Below are 17,690 nucleotides of genomic sequence, written 5' to 3'. Positions count from 1 at the left end.
TGTTGTACAACCAATCTCTAGAGTGTTTTCATCTTATGACCCTGAAACTATATCCCCTAAACACTGATTGCCCCTTCCTGCTCCCCCCAGCTCTTGGTAATCGTCTTTCTACTTTGTTTCTGTGATTTTGACTACTTTAGTACTTCATATAAATGGAATCATCTAGTATTTGTTCAAGCCATTTTTCTCTGATTTTTTTTTACACCAACATCTCTACCCTCCTCTCCTCCCCACCTCAGATCTTCACTGCTCTCCAGCCCTCTTGGGATTTTCTATGACTATGAATTGGAAAGAACAAACTTCCTACAGTGTGTTCATTAACAGTGATGACATTGCGCGATAATTTTAAAGTTCATGCAGTTAATCATTCCATCTTCTATGTAAGATGGTTTCCCCTATTCGAAGTAATTAGCTGCCAGGCCTACCTGAGTGCATTTTTCATGTTAAGCAGACAATAGGAATAGAGAAGACAAAGAAAAGGCGAAGCTGAAAGGGCTCCCAGAGGGGAAGCAAAATTGTTGAATGAGGAGCACACAGAAGCTGTGGCTCTGGATTAGGGATTTCAAAAGCAAGTCCCCAATCTCTGAGTTGGTCCAGGAAGATATTAGATCAAATACATCACTTCTATAATATCAGCGGAACTACTCCTATGTTGTTTGTCATCACAGAGACTGGAAACTACCTAAATATCCATTAGAAAGAAACTCGCCTAATAAAGTAATGTATGTTCCCCAGCCTCTGCCCCACATGAAATACCCTGTCTCTGTTACAAGAAATCTGAGAGCAGGATTAGAGCTTGTGTCAATCTGATTGCATAGTCCCACAGTATCTGCTATGAAAGGCCAGGCCCCATGAGGAGCCCACCAAAGGAGAGGAATGTCAGGACTAATGATCATTGAGCATTACCATGTGCTTGGCACTGTGCTAGACACTCTGCAGATAGTATCTTACTCTTTTAGAAGATGCTGTAATTCTCAATGTTTAGGTGAGAAAGCAGAGGCTGAGACTTGTACAGAGTCACAAAGCTGAGATATGAACACAGGTCAGTTACAGTCCACAATATAGAGAGGAAAGACTAAGAAAGAATGTGGTACATTTGTATGTGCAGATACGAAATGATCTCCAGGATATAGTATATAAATGATGGGGGCAGAGAAGCAGAGGGGCCCGGTAGTATTTAATATGTTACCATTATATACAAAGAAAAATTGGGTGGGGAAGTATGCATACAGATAATACTTAAAGGCAGGATACATTAGAAACTAGTAACAGTAGTGGCTTTTGGGAAGGGTTTCTGAGAGAATGGGGATTGGCAGTGGGAGAGAGATTTATTTTCATTTGAATTTTTACCAAGCACTTTTCAAAAGCCCTACAGATTACTGTCATGAATGCATGAAGTTCACAAATGCTCATCCACGTTTCCAGTAGAGACATTCTCAATAAGCTCAGAGCTGAGACATTGTTCTTACCCTAGATCATTGTGATTTACAGAGAAAGAACAATGTAAGATCAATTGTACAAAACCCAAATGTTAGGAATTTCTCCTGTGTTGTAGCAGACACAACCAGAGTCTTCATGGAGAGGGGCATAAGTCCAGGATTAAAGTACATAAGATGGCATATAGGTCCTCAAGCCAGAGGGTGCTCCATTTCATGAGGAAGACTCATGGTATAGGAGTCTTTGGATTAAATGAAGTAGAGGACACTTTGTGTTTTTCACCCAAAGAAGTGATGATTTGCAAGTGTAGCAAGTTCTAGAATGTGGACGGTGTCTGGATGAGAATCACTTAGCAAGGAGGAATGTTTGGGAAAAGAGAGAGTAAAAAAACTGGGAAAAGATAGTAACATAATAATAGCTCTCACATCTATCTGGCCAGTGATGGGTATTGTGAAGTTTTTGTATATTTCTTCTGGGTCGGAAAAAGGAAGAAGTTAGTATAAATTTTCATACAAAGGGGTTAGAACAAGACATTCTGACCTAGAATTGTTATATGGGTGGTTATGGAGATGATTTCTGAAAATATAGTGGAGTAACTTTGTTTTGGCAAAAGTGTGATTGTGGCTCTCCTTTTCCAAGTGGACAGATCAGAATTAGACCATTGACTGAGTTATGGTCCAAGTCTGTGGTCCCTCCCTCTCTCCTTTGTAAGAACCTCTCCTCTGAGGGATACTCAGGTTACCTCTTGACTGATTATTTAAGCCATTTAATTGAGAAGTGACTCAGTGGGGTGGTAGGGGAGCTTAAAAAAAAAAAAAGAGTGTGAAAGATGTACCTGATTTGAGTAGCCCTGAATTCCTTGTCTGCCTTGGTTGTGACCTGTAACTTGTTATTCAACATTCTCAGCTTTCATCCCTTTATCCATAAAATAAAAGAATTGGGTATGTAAGCTTTAAAGATTCCTTTTCTTTCTAAAATTCTTTTATTCTCTCTTGACTTACCTGCCCACAGAATTGGAAGGACCAAATATGAAAAATAGATACAATGGAATTTTAGAAAGTTTTTTTAAAAAAATTATATGGTTTTTACCACTTCAAAAGTCTCACAAAGTTGTGAAAAAGATCTTCCCAGATTATAAAATGTAGTTTTGCCATTGGAAATACACAGTACTTTTTGTGTTTGGAAAAACCTTCTAGCCAATTCTTTAAAACATCTTAGGCTGGGTGCGGTGGCTTACACCTGTAATCTCAGCACTTTGGGAGGCTGAGGCAGGTGGATCACAAGGTCAGGAGTGTAAGACCAGCCATGGTGAAACCCCGTCTCTACTAAAAACACAAAAATTAGCTGGACGCAGTGGCAGGCGCCTGTAATCCCAGCTACTCTGGAGGCTGAGGCAGAAGAATCCCTTGAACGGAGTGGGGGTGGCGGGAGGTGGGTGGAGGTTGCAGAGTGAGCCGAGATCGCGCCACTGCACTCCAGTATGGGTGACAGAGTAAGACTCCGTCTCAAAAGATAAAAGCCTAAAGTTCAAATGAAACTCTTATTGACAAATTGAATAAAATTAACTTTAACCTTGGCTCTAATACAGTTTAAAAATAATTTTATTAGTCCAAATTGACCAGATGAATATGAGATTTTGCCTCTTTGGTTAACTCATAGTTAAAAAGTGCTGTCTTTCTGGGTAAAAATAAAAAGAAGACATTCCTTCTTAGAAAGTTTTTGCATAGCTTTGTCTCTGCCTTTGAGTTGTGTGTGAACACAACCTTAGACTAGGCCTTTCTTGAACTTGCTTGTTCTCTTGGAAGTCAGCAGTGGGAATTGGCTCTACCTCGGCAGTTGTTTGTTATTGCGATTCTTGATTTTACTAATGCATTGGGAAATTTACCTGTTTTCTTACCCCTCCTGTTCTTCACAGGTGGGGGCTGGAGGGTGTGTCTGTCAGCGGTTTGAGATTCTGTTTTGGGGGTAGATATTCCTGAGTAGATGGCGTCTGAGGATTCCACACCTTTGCTTTACTATCAGAATTCATTGTTCTGAGGTGATGGTTTCTATGCCAGTATTTTCTTCAAACTTTGAAAACTCTGGGATTCATTTTTTTTTTGGCTCTGTTTGGCCATAAATTACTCATTACTTATTGATATCAATGTTAAAGATTTTGAGGGTTCTCAGAATTCAGGGTTATTTTGGTAGGTTATAGAGAGAGATAGGTGAGGTAAAGAAGAAAGAAACTACTTCCGGCGGGCATGGTGGCTCAATCCTGTAATCCCAGCACTTTGGGAGGCTGAGGTGGGCAGATCACCTGAGGTCAGGAGTTCAAGACCAGCCTGGCCAACATGACAAAACCCTGTCTCTACTAAAAATACAAAAGCTAACTGGACATGATTGGTGTGTACCTGTAGTCACAGCTACTCGGAAGGCTGAGGCACAAGAATTGCTTGAACCCGGGAGGCAGAGGTTGCAAGCCGAGATTGCACCACTGCACTCCAGCCTAGGCGACAGAATGAGTGAGACTGCATCTCAAAAACAAAAAGAAAGAAACTACTTTCACTTGTGGAGCAGGTGCCCTGCTTGGCCCTTAGGACACTGGCACTGTGCTGGTCTCTGGAGCAGGAGTCCAGAAGGGGTGGAGGAAGAACCCTCTGTAACGGTAGACTTGCTCCTCTCTTCTCTCCTGGGGTAAGAATGGGGCCTCTGAGGAAACTGCCCAGATTCCTTCTCCAGAGAAGACGATGTGCAGTCCAGAAGATGAGTCAGTTAGCTGGAACAACCAAGCCTTTTGGGGCTGCTTTATGGTCCAGGTGCCGGGTACAGCTTTGAACAGAGAAGCTGGTTTGCAGAGAAAGAAGAATGGAGTTGACTCAATGTGAGAATCCCGCAGCTTTGAGAAGAGAGGGGAAGGGAGGCTTAGTAGCTGTGAATTCAAGTCTGTGAGATCCTGTTGTGCATTTACCATGAATTCGTTTCTAATTTGAGCTGATTTCCTTGCATGAAAACAGTGGATAACATTACTGGGTATAACCCTTTCAGTATCCCCATGAGAAAGATGGGTGGTAGTCTCATCTTACTGATGAGGAAACTGAGGCTTGGAAACATTAAGTACTTGTTTGAGATTACACAGGCAGTAAGCGCAGATCCAGGATCCTAACCCAGGTCTTTGGGATACTATGGTACATGCTTGGAAAGTAAATGGAAGGTAAGAAAGGTGAAAGGTCTAGAATGATTTGAAAATATACAATTTCTGTTTTTTCCCCTATGTGTGATTTCTTCAGTAGATTTCACTTGTTTTCAGCAAATATTCTTGAGAAGACCGTACATTCTGCTCATTTATAGAGTCAGAGTCAGCCTATTTTTACTTTAAAAGAAAATGTGTAAGTTCTTTGAGGCATCTTACCTAGCTGAGAGAGGGGGAAAGGCAGTAACTGTTAATTGCAAGGAGCATTAGGTAGACCATATAGTCAGGTGTATGTTTGTTCCAGGCTGTTAGCCTTTGTTGGCATCCTTTTCTATTTTGCTTTGAAACTTAGGCTTATTTTCCATCTGTAGGAGATTTATTAATGTATGGCAAGTCTGGTTAGATTTTCTCTAAAAAGTTAATGTTTTCAGTCTTCTTGGGAGTGTTTAGCATTCCAAACATAGCTACGAAAATTAGAAAAGCAAGCAAAACGAAAGGGCTGTTATATATTCAAGTTAAAATCACAGCTTTAGTGAGTTACCATAAATGACACCTTTTTTCTTTTCCTCCTTATTCAACAAGAATTTATTGGGCACCTCTTTGGCATAAGACCCTATTTTATAGAGCACAGAAAATGGAATAAAGCTTGGCCCCTAATCTATAGGAAGTAAGTCATATACAAATAACACAGCAGTCAGTTATTTAGCACTTACTAAATTCCAGACACAGTGCTAAAGGCTTTATATAAATTGTCTAATTTAATCCAGCTGTGCACTATATGAGTCGTTAGTGGTGTTCCCATTTTACACATGAGAAAACTGTGGCCCAAAGTAGTTTAATAAGTTGTCCAAGATCACAGGATCAATTTACAATGGGTAAACTGGCAGAGCTGAGAAATAAATCCAAGTTTGTTGGACTTTCAACCTTGTACACTTAACCAACTGCTTTGCAAGACTAGAGAAGTAATGCTGGAATGTAGGCAGGACATATCAAGTGGCATAGAGTGGAGCACTGACAGAGTTCTAAGTGTCTGGAAGGATAATTTGCTTATGGCTAGAGGCAGTCCATGATGCTATTGTGAAAGAAGAGGGTTTTAATGGACAGATGAATTAAGGCAGTAGATTTCAGGCTGGTGTATGCAACTGCTAGGGTGGGTTGTGTAGGGGAGAAAAAGTAGTAACTTCCTCACTTATCACTAGGTTCATGGCTGAGGTCCCTATAACAAAAGATTAATGAGAAAAGTGCACAACTTTGTTTAAGTTTTATGTACATGAGAGCCTTTAGAAATGAAGACCCAAAGAAATGAGATATGTGTATTTTCATGGACAGTCATGCAGAAGCATGACTAGAGGACAAAAGGGTGTATTCTAATGGTAGTAACCTGGAGGGGGGCTTAGCAAAGGTTGTTTGTTTGGATTCTTCTTGGTTTACCTGTATGATATCCCCTCCCTCTGGGTAAAGCAGGATGTCCATCACATGAAGGATTCCAGGGGAGAAAGGAGGAAGAAGGTCAGAGAGTTACCTTCTAGGTTTTAGATCTGTTTCAGGAGAAAATGACAGAGGGTTGGGAGATGAGAGGGGCTTTCTTGCTTCTGCTGTTTTCTCAAATACCAAGGTGTTATAGTTTGGGGTAGCATGTCCTGATCTGAATGAGGTGGGGAGGGCAACACACAGAGGCTTTCTAAGATGTACATGGGCACAGGTAGTTTTCGTTGAATCAATTTCTAGATTCTGTTTTCTAAAAGGCATATTCCTATGGTAGTATACATACTGGTTCTTCTCTCCAGCCTGCCCTTTTGCAATGGACCTTCTTCCATTTTGCAAAAGAAAAGAGCCCTTTCCTCCATCTGGAATCTATTAGACCGCTTTGTCCATAAATTTTGAACCTCCTGGGTTGGTATTGGGAAGGTAAATGACTCTAATTATCAAGTGACATATCCTTTTCTAAGTCATTTTCTCATTTTTATTTGCAACAAAATTGAAGGAGGACCCAGTGGATTTGTCACTTGTTAGAACATTCAGAATAATTTTGGATAATATATCACTGTTAGATATCTAACTCCTTAGAAGTTCTTTGACACAGTGGTGATGTCTTTATAACAGGATACATTACATACACCTCTACTTATTTTGAACATGGGTTCACGGCATCGAAAATCAATATAAAAGTAGGAATAGACTTGTTGCTAAACTGTTTCATTCTAGCAAAAAATAACGTTCCTAAATGGATTTGATACATGTAATCATTAGGGAAATAAAACCACCTCTGCTTACCTCATTAAAAATTGCTTTCTGGCAGGGCACAGTGGCTGATGCCTGTAATCTCAGCACTTTGGGAGGCCAAGGTGGGTGGATCACTTGAGGTCAGGAGTTGAAGACCAGCCTGGCCAGCATGGTAAAACCCTATCTGTACTAAAAATACAAAAATTAGCTGGGTGTGGTGGTGGGCATCTATAGTCTCAGCTTCTTGGGAGGCTGAGACAGGAGAATCACTTGAACTCAGAAGATGGAAGTTGCAGTGAGCCACGATTGCTCTACTGCACTCCAGCCTAGGCAACAGAGTGAGACTGTGTCTCAAAAAAATTGCTTTCCAATAAAAAATTTACTTTTTATATTTAATAATTTGTCAGCATTAGTATGGTATACTAATATGCTGCTACTAATTATAGTAACTTAGTTCAGAAGAAATTTTTAACACTTAGAGCTTTATTTATGGTCATGGGAAGTAAACACTTTATATTTTGTCATAGAGAAGTATGATAAGGTGATAATAAAAACTTTTTTGTTAGTTCGTTCTCAGACTGCTATGAAGAAATACCTGAGACTGGGAAATTTATAAAGAAAAGAGGTTTAAAAGACTCACAGTTCCACTTGGCTGGGGAGGCCTCAGGAAACTTAGAATCATGGCAGAAGGCACGTCTTCACAGGGCGGCAGGAGAGAGAATGAGTGCCAGCAGGGGAAATGCCAGACGCTTATAAAACCATCAGATCTTGTGAGAATTCACTCACTATCATGAGAACAGCATGGGGGAACCACCCCCATGATGAAGTTACCTCCCACTGGCTCCCTCCCATGATGTGGGGATTATGGGGGTTACAATTCAAGATGAGATTTGAGTGGGGACACAGCCAAACCATATCAACTTTCAAATTCAAAACATATTAGGGATAAATTTTGTAGGTGAAGTAGAATTGAAATGCAAACACAAAGAGAAAAAAGAATATGATGAAATTTATTAACTGCTAAATAACTCATTTAATATATTTTTAAAATGGATGACACAACGAATTGGTATGGTATTTTATTACATTGGATACATTTAAGGGAGTCATGAAACAGTTCTATTTTTTGATGTCATATTTATACTTCAAATTATATCCTTTGGTACTATTTAAACTTTTGATGAAAAAATTTAGATACCATTTTGAAACAAGCACAAGGTACATTGTTTTTCAAAATTCTTTTAGTGAGTGCTTGTGTAAAATAAAACACTACAGAGTCCTTGAGATGAGCTCAAACATGGAAGCAGACAAAAAGCTTCCCAATTTTGCCTTAGCTAAATAAGCATTTTAAAAACCATCTTGATATACAAGTATACTTAGTTTATATTTGCATTTACTTTATTTACTATTAAAATTGCATCAAATAAAAACCTCAAAAGTAGTGTTCTGGCACTCTCCTCTGAGACAGAACCAGCTGTAGGTTAGGTATGGAACTATCACCTGCCCTAGACCAAGCAAGCATAAATTGTGGGGCTTGAGACATGGCTGGAGAACATTTGGTGTGTGTCAGTCGGCCGTGTAGCCCTGATAGAGGATTGGAGGAGAGGGTACCAGGAGTACCACTAGGAAGGATGTGAGTGATCACTCAACTCTCTTCCCTCAAACTCGTATCACAGGAAGAAAAACTTCCTGTGCTTCCAAGTGACTCGTGACACCTCTTGATTCCAGCTGACTATTCATAGACAGGTGTTATCTTTGGGTCCAAGAGGGCTTGAAGGAACAATGTGCACCCTCTCCTGTTACCACATCTGGTAGTCTTTCCACGCTGGTGTGGATTACAAGTCTTCAGATAGATCTCTCTCATCCTACTCCTTTGAAGGTCTAAGGGAATGAGCAGATGCCTTCCTAGCCTCACAAATCCCTTTCTTGTTTTTGAACCTGGCATTCTGACCCACAGGGAAGAGTCTGTGACTGCCTCCACACCCTGTGTGTGCCTCTGTAGCAGTGGGGGAAGGGCAGAGGAAGAAGTGCCTTTATGTGCACTCACAGTCCCAAATTATCATTTTGGTAATGACGAAAGCAGAGGGATCCAGGAGAGTACTGGGTCAGGGAAGAGGAAGTTGGAAGCAGAACAACTCGGGAGGGGATCTGTCATGCATAGACATGTTTTCCTAGCATCTTTCTCCTCCACACCCATTCCTGATAATCTACCCTCCAGCTTTTCAGTAGAATGCCTTGTTTGATCTTGCAATAGCAAAATCGGTGTCTAAAAAGTCTATTTCTAGTAAAAAGGCAACTGCTTAAATATCACTCTTGGAAGTTTAGAAGGCAGAAACATTTTTTGCGTTTTAAAAAATGGAGTCTCACCCTGTCACCAGGCTGGAGTGCAGTGGTGTGATCATGGCTTATTGTAACCTCAAACTCTCGAGTTCCTACAATCCTCCTGCCTCAGTCTCAATAACTGGGATGACAAGCATGGGCCACCATGCCTGGCTAATTAAAAAAAAACTTTTTTTGTAGAGATAGGTCTCGCTATGTTGCCCAGGCTGATTTCAAACTCCTAGCCTCAAGCGATCCTCCTGCATTGTCTTCCCAAAGTGCTGGGATTACAGGAGTGAGCCACTGTATTCAGCCCAGGAATTCTTAAGCAGGAATCTGGCTGCCTTTTGGGGGTGTTTGAACTTTAAACAATTAGCCATTGGATGCAGACACGTCTTTATTTTCCAAATTATGTGTTTTAAAATTTATTGTTGCTTTATAGAATTTAATGAACATCTGTTTGGCAAATATAAAATTTTCCAGCTGGATGCGGTGGCTCACACCTGTAATTCTAGCATTTTGGGAGGCTGAGGTGGGTGGATCAGCTGAGGTCAGGAGTTCAAGACCAGCCTGGGCAACACGGTGAAATCCCATCTCTACTAAAATACAAAAATTAGCTGGGCATGATGGTGGGTGCCTGTAATCCCAGCTACTCGGGAGGCTGAGACGGGAGAATCGCTTGAACTCAGGAGACGGTGGTTGCAGTGATTGGGTGGCTGAGCGAGACTCCGTCTCAAAAAAAAAAAAAAAAAAAAATTCCATGATGATAGGAAAATTATATAAGATTTTCTTGAATATTTAGCTATTTGACCATAATTTGTGGTATAGAAAAAGAATGTTTTATTTTGCTAATTTGCTATACTGCCATTTTTTCCGTAGTACCTAGTCTAAAGTTTGTGAAATTAGGGCAAAGTCACTTTGAGCCGTCAATGTGAGAAATAGAGCTAAAATATATTTTCAATTATTGGTCAATTCTTAATTCATAAATATCATGTCTTCTGATAAGTTGAACTGGGTTAGGTCATACAAATCAGGTTGTCTTAACTGAAACCTGATAACATACTGTGTTGAGAATAGCTATAATCTTATTATTTGTCTTAAGCATTTTATACAGTATTTTTTTATGTTTAGGGAAGAAAATGTGATTGTTAAGTAGGATAAGATTTAACCTGAAGGTTTATAAATTTATATTTGAGAACTTTTAAAAGAAATTATATATCACAAGCTTGTTTTACTTGTTTAGCTGTGTGTTTTTTTTCCCACATATCAGAATAAGGTATTCTCACTTGCCAAATACTTTTTTTTTTAAATTTTAATTTCACACGTTCAGCCTTCACCCTCACTCTAAAAATTAAAAGGAATGGCAACATTTAAGTAACATGAAAGATTTTATTTATGTTGACAGGTGTCAAATTGAGTTATGAATTTTGTGAGACTCGTAATCCTATTTAATTGCAAAGTATTTTTGTAATTGAAAATACGTGTATATTCATTACCAAATCTTGACATCACAGGGATGACTTTTAAGAATTGCCCCCAAATCAAGTAGCCAAATAGATCCTGGGAAAGTTCATTCTGTTTCTGACAGTCACTCTTCCTGAACTGAAGGCAAGGATCACTTAAGATGGAGGTACTCAAGTGTGAACAGAATCTAACCACTCAAAGGATTGGTAGTGGTCTGATGCACACAGGATGGAAGTATTTGGATATAGTGTATTAAAAATGAACAAATGAAACCCTGGAGGTTTGCACACTGGCATTTCAGTACTGTGTAAACTACAGGGAATTGTGTGTGCACATATTAAGCTGTGGTGTCTAACAGCCCAGAAACAAATATCGTAGGCCGTGAGCTAGATTTGGCTCATTAATAAATGATAGCAGTCCCCTGACTGACATACTCTTCAAAATATGAGCAGCCTTTTGAAATTAAGCTTTGTCTTTTTGTTTTGTTTTGTTTTTTGAGACAGAGTCTCACTCTGTCGCCCAGGCTGGAGTGCAGTCGTGATCTCTGCTCACTGCAAGCTCTGCCTTCCAGGTTCATGCCATTCTCCTGCCTCAGCCTCCCAAGTAGCTGGGACTACAGGCGCCCATCACCACGCCTGGCTAATTTTTTATATTTTTAGTAGAGACGGGGTTTCATCATGTTAGCCACAGTGGTCTGGATCTCCTGACCTCGTGATCCGCCCGCCTCAGCCTCCCAAAGTGCTGGGATTACAGGCGTGAGCCACCGTGCCCAGCCAAGCTTTGTCTTTTTAGTGTGAACAATATGTAAAATGATTTGGACACTCTTGATTAATTCTAAGTGGCCTCACTAGAGTTAATATTATTTTTACTTGAAGTAAAATACAGATTTACTTCAAAGCCTTAATAGCCATATGTCAGTAACTGATCTTGATTACAGATCACATGTGGCTGTGAATTGAAACAGCAGTGTGCTACTGCAGAAGACTGCCTTTTAAAATTCTAAGAAGCAGCCCAGTCCTGCAAGGTATATTGCCACATGTCCTTTTGACATGCATCTCAGGTTCCACCACACCTATTAATAGTTTCTGTTTTACTTTTGACACTTATTAAATAAAGATCATTATCCTGAATTTTCCTCTCTAGTGGCAAAAATGGTAGAAACAGAAATACATCCTTTCTAATAATAGACATTCATTGAGTACCTACCATGGGGGGTGCACTGTTCTGGCAGCCATGTGGGTGCACAATGATGTGTCCTTCATTTATTAAGATTTTGAGGCCTTATTAAGTTTTTAATTTAAAAAATAATTTTGTTTTATATGTCATAAATATTTTATGAAATGAAACACAGAATAATCTGTGTTACCAGATATTTTAGGCAGAAAGCAACTGTTTAACTTTATCTAGAAAGTAAAGAATTGCCCCAAATGAGTTGATTTGTGAAGTGCAGGAAAATTGCCCTCTGTGTTTTTTTTTCTTTTGTTTTTGCCTTTTGAGATGGAGTCTTGCTCTGTCGCCCCAGCTGGAGTGCAGTGGCGTGATCGCCGCTCACTGCAAGCTCCGCCTCCTGGGTTCACGCCATTCTTCTGCCTCAGCCTCCCGAGTAGCTGGGACTACAGGTGCCCACCACCACACCTGGCTAAATTTTTTTGTATTTTTAGTAGAGACGGGGTTTCACTGTGTTAGCCAGGATGGTCTCGATCTCCTGACCTCATGATCCGCCCACCTCAGCCTCCCAAAGTGCTGGGATTGCAGGCGTGAGCCACCACGCCCGGCTGCCCTCTGTGTTTTAATTCTTGAAGTGGGTGGTGGTTTACTGTATGATTATTTGTTAAGCTGTTGATATATGTATGTTATACCCTTTTCTTATGTCTGATATTTAAATGAAAAAGCAGTGGTGGTGGGGAAAGATTTATCTAACCTCCAAATATTTTCTGGAACAGTGCCTGAAATTCCCTTGTTATTAGTTAATTATTTTAGTTAATATTTGGCCTTTCCTTTTACCTGTCTTCAAAATGGAACTGTTCTGTGGCAGGTGATACATGAAGACATAAGCCCATTAGTGGGATGGATTTGTCAGGTCACTTTTCTCTGTAGCCCAAGTCTGAGCTGATGTAGGAGGGATTCTGGAAGGTGGTATGATGAGGGGAGGAAAAGGAAAATTTAGTGGCACATGTTAACAAAATGGAAAGTCAATAAACCTAAATAATGCATAACCTAAATTTCTCACCTCTGCAGATTTCAATCACCAGCATATAACCTAGCTTTACTGAATTGATTAGCTATCTCAAATGGTGGTATGGTAAAATCTTACTAATTTGGACAGTGGTTAAAATATATTATTCTGAAAGTATATTTACTGCTTTTAGGTTACATATTTAGTGACATTAAACTAAAACATACTGCATAATGAAGGCATGTGACTATTATATGAATGGATGCTTCAGAAGTGCTCCCAGCAAGTTAATGCTTCTAAGTGGTTTTTCCCCATGTAGTCTTCCTAATAAGGCCTTTAAAACCCAGGCTTGTCTAGTTCACATTTGTTATAGAGGAGGTTAGTACAGATGAAGAGATATTTAGTTCATATAGAAAGACTGTACATGTTGGCTGGGTGCGGTGGCTCATGCCTGTTATCCCAGCACTTTGGGAGACTGAGGTGATGCGGGCAGATAACCTGAGGCCAGGAGTTCGAGACCAGCCTGTCCAACATGGTGAAACCCCCATCTCTAGTAAAAATACAAAAATTAGCCGGGCGTGGTGGTGCACGCCTATAATCCCAGCTACTCATGAGGCTGAGGCAAGGGAATCACTTGAACCCAGGAGGCAGAGGTTGCAGTGAGCCGAGATCGCACCACTGCACTCCAGTCTGGGTGACAGAGCAAGACGCCATCTTAAAAAAAAAAAAAATACTGTACATGTTAACAGTGAACAGTAGTTTACCATTTTGAATATAAAGGAACCATGAATTAAGTCATATTACTGATGATACCTTATCTCATTTACAGTGGGTATATGAGAGTTATAGCACTGTCACATTAGTAAATTAGTCCTGACAGTAGAACAATTTATTTTGAAAAAGTTTGGCTATGCTGGTTGTGAGTGTCTGTGACAAAGAGCACTCTCATGATTTTTTTTTCCTGAAATTGTTTTGGAAAACCATCCAAATAATGCTTCATCTTAAAAATTATGATTCAGACATCGTGAAAAACCAAATGTTGCTTTCTTTAAGCAAATATATAAACATAGTTTGCAATTTTTCTTTTTAAAAATATTCTGTTTTTCTCTCTGTGTTTGTTAATTTTTGGATAGAAGGGAAACAGGTGAAGGTGATTAGGCAACCGCATTTTTCCTAAGGTAATTGGTTGTTAGACTAAGAAAAAAGTAGTCAGTTTAAAGAGAATGAGGGTCGGAGCAAACCTAGGTCTTTTCTTAAGCTAGTTACTCAGGGTCTTGGTTAACAGGATGTTCACCTTTACTCAGGTTTTTTCAGTTGGTGTTATTGACACTGGGTATTGGTCTCTCTGCTGTGGTCCCCTCTCCCAGCCTAGGAAAACAGCCCTAGGACATGAAGCTCCTTTTCATTTATATTAAATATTAGTAATATCTGCTAAAAATACCACCACATTTAAATAAAGGTTATTATGAATAATTAAAAATACTAATGTTAGGGGGCTGGGCGCCATGGCTCACACCTGTAATCCCAACACTTTGGGGGGCCAAGGTGGGTGGATCACTTGAGGTCAGGAGTTCCAGACCAGCCTGGCCAAGATGGTGAAACCATCTCTACTAAAATTACAAAAAAATTAGCTGGGCTCAGTGTCATGCGCCTGTAATCCCAGCTACTTGGGAGGCTGAGGCAGGAGAATTGCTTGAACCCAGGAGGCAGAGGTTGCAGTGAGCTGAGATCGTGTCACTGCGCTCCAGCATGGGCGACAAAGCAAGACTGTCTCAGGAGAAAAAAAAAAAACAAAAAACTAATGGTAGGGCACACCTACTGTCTAGGACCTATATGAATTAATCCCTTCTGCCACTACCCCAGACGTGTACCACATGGAGTTCTACCTGTGAGAAGCAGCTTCATCCCAAATCTTTGCCTGCAATTTTGAGAATCTGCCCTTGTGATTTTGTTAATGGTCACATGGTTATGGCAAAATTGACTAAGGTGGTGACTGGCCACTGCTGACGTTTGATGGCACGTGGAGTAGTTCCAGGGAATTAATTGGTTGTGTTCCATTTATCACACCAGGCAGAATTGACCCTAATATTAGTCTTTTCTTATTCCTGGCTTCTGGATGTTGCTCAGTTATTGGTAGTGGCTCCAGCATGAGCTTACCTTTTGTGCCACAGGTGTCTTCAGGCTCACCTTTTCATTTCAAGGTTCCAAAATAGGAACACAATTCAGATATGGAATCCATGTCAAATGCCTTAGAGTAACAGCTTTTGGAACTCTTATCTGAAACCACTCTTTGTTTTCTCTGTCTAAAGTATATTTATTAATGTTTATCTTTCCTGATGGGTAGCCAGACATACTTCCCAACTGCTCTGGAGGAAACTTGCCAACTTTGAGGGTGCTCAGGTATTTCTCTTGTCTTGTCCTCTTGCCTTGCTCTCAACTGTTCTTCTCATTGGACATCCCTTTCACTTGCTGTGTGGTATTTTTTTTTTTTTTTTGAGACAGAGTCTCGCTCTGTAGCCAGGGCAGGAGTGTAGTGGCACAGTCTCAGCTCACTACAACCTCCACCTCCCAGGTCCCAGTTCAAGCAATTCTCCTGCCTCAGCCTCCTGAGTATCTGGGATTACAGGCACGCACCACCATGCCCAGCTAATTTTTATGTTTTTAGTAAAAATGGGGTTTTGCCTTGTTGGCCAGAGTGGTCTTGAACTCCTGACCTTGTGATCCGCCCGCCTCGGCCTCCCAAAGTGCTGGGATTACAGGTGTGAGCCACTGTGCCTCGCCCACTTGCTCTTTTAAGAGTCCATCTCTCCCAGTTGACTGATTCTTGAGCTGCTTGTGGGTGGGCCACAGGTGGAAGTAGTGTGTGGTTTAGAGCTAAGTCTCTGGAGCCAGACTGCCCAGCTTCAAAGCTTGCCCCACCACTCAGGAGCTGTGGGACCTTGGGAAAGGCCCATTTTTTTTGTCTTTTAAAATGAGATAACATTGATATCTACTTCATAGGATTATTTGGAGTATACATGAGTAAATAGGTGTGAAGTGCTTGTAATAGCACCTGACACATAGTAAGTACTCAATAAATATTAGTGCTTATTAATATTACAAACTCATCTTCATGACATTCTCAGTGGTTAGTGACCATTATGCATTGGATTGAAAGACCGTAACTATTACCCCTGCAGGAGTAGCTCCGAGGAGGACACACCTGCATGGCACATAGACCTAATTGAACAGGGCCTGTGGGCATCTGTGCATGCTGATTTCTCCTGCTCATCTAAACTGCCTCCTCCTTGAGTGAGGTACATGCACACTGGAGAAGTGTTGTGTCCAGAGCGCACGCACCTCACTCCTGCAGGCTTATCCTCCTCTGCCCTGAGAGTGGAAGCCTGACCTCCTAGATGGGCCCAGACCCTTCAGTTATCTTTATTTCTATCATTACTTCCAACATTGTGTCTGCCGTGGGCTCCCTCTGCTGGTTCCTCTAGCATGTATGCAAATCTGTGGAATAACAACTTTTAAAAATTCAGTTTCAGATTTTTAGGAATGTTTGCATGAAGAACACATTTGAAAATGTCTTTTTTTATATGTGAGTGATACAGATCACATGTATATTACTCTTTTTTTGACACCTGCATTATAAGTTGGGATATTTTCAGGTTTGAAGTTTTTTGTTTGGTTTAATTTCAAATGGGGACTGTCGTGATATGCTGAGAAACTTCTTCACAACTAGTCATCAAAACCTGATCATTATGTTTTATATTCTAATGTATGGTACTAAATATCTCAGAATATCATTTTAATAGTCTAAAGTGAATGTTATTTTAACATCTAAAGGTGTGGAGACTTAGTTTTGAAGTCTGAAAAAAATAGCCTAGACTGCCAGGACACTGTTATGTTGAGGGTTTAGTACATATGAGAAAATAGTACCTTCAGTTTATTGGGTGATTCATTATTTATTTGGGTTTATAATTTATCAATAAAATGTGCCACAGTGTCCCTAAAATTGCATTTTAAAATAAGTTCTTCTGTTTCTTTCATTTCCTTATCACTGTTTCCTTCTCTCTTCCATCTTCCCTTCTCCTCCTCTGCTAGGATCAAACAGCATCAGTAGGATAACTGCAAACATGGAAAATGGAGAAAATGAAGGAACAACTAAAATTATTGCACCTTCACCAGTAAAAAGGTCAGTGAAGTTAACTGAAGAAACGTACAATTATATGCTGTTGTGAAAATGCTTTTTTCTGTAGACAAGGTTAAAAATCTTTTAACTTTGATGATTAATGAATACTTTTGATCCATGAGTTCCAATAAATCTCTGGTCCAAATAATACATTAAAACACCAATGAAATATAAAACATCAGTACCTGACTCTCTTATTTGAAGAAAATGCTCTTTTTGTCCCAGCAAGGTGAACTCACAGATTGTCTGTGGTCTGCATTCTCTGCAGAAAATTGAAAATTTCTTGTGATTTTTAAAATGGCATGATATAACGGACTAACTCAGAGGGACTTGTAAAATAAAGTAGATGATATTCATGTTTAATGTACTGTGTTGATTATAGTGGTGCACTGAACTGTGGCCCTGGAAAGAGGGTTTATGGCATTTAGAGGCATCAGATCCTCAGAAGTCAGTGATTGCATATGTATGAAGACTTGTCATGGTCCTCTGCATCTGTTTTCCCAGGGGGCATTCCCCAGTGGAAAAGCCTTCTCTTAATATATTACATGGATTGTTTCCCTGAGAGCTCAGCCTTGTTTTCTGTTAAGACACTGTTGCAGAGTCATTTTTTCTTATCTCCAGTTATGTTCACGGAGCAGCATTATAAACAACAATGAGCAGCTTTCATGAGCTCACTTTCTCTATAGGGGTTGCCCCCCATACATCATGGGGAAATCCCAGCA

The 17,690-nt window shown here is 40.2% G+C and overlaps 1 protein-coding gene across 2 annotated transcripts in view; it reads left to right on the top strand.

Annotated features, from left to right (window-relative positions):
- EPB41L4A (erythrocyte membrane protein band 4.1 like 4A) overlaps positions 1–17,690 on the top strand; it is a 261,160-nt gene that overhangs the window by 198,925 nt on the left and 44,545 nt on the right. For both annotated transcript variants that reach the window (XM_003259826.4, XM_030817603.1), the window contains exon 13: positions 16,881–16,971. In XM_003259826.4, the coding sequence (XP_003259874.2) occupies positions 16,881–16,971 (91 nt within the window). The remainder of the gene's footprint in view (positions 1–16,880; positions 16,972–17,690) is intronic.

This window comes from Nomascus leucogenys, chromosome 2, assembly GCF_006542625.1.
Source record: "Nomascus leucogenys isolate Asia chromosome 2, Asia_NLE_v1, whole genome shotgun sequence".
NCBI lineage: Eukaryota > Metazoa > Chordata > Mammalia > Primates > Hylobatidae > Nomascus > Nomascus leucogenys.
The sequence above is the reverse complement of the archived record's forward strand: the minus strand, read 5'-3'. Positions and strand labels throughout refer to the sequence as shown.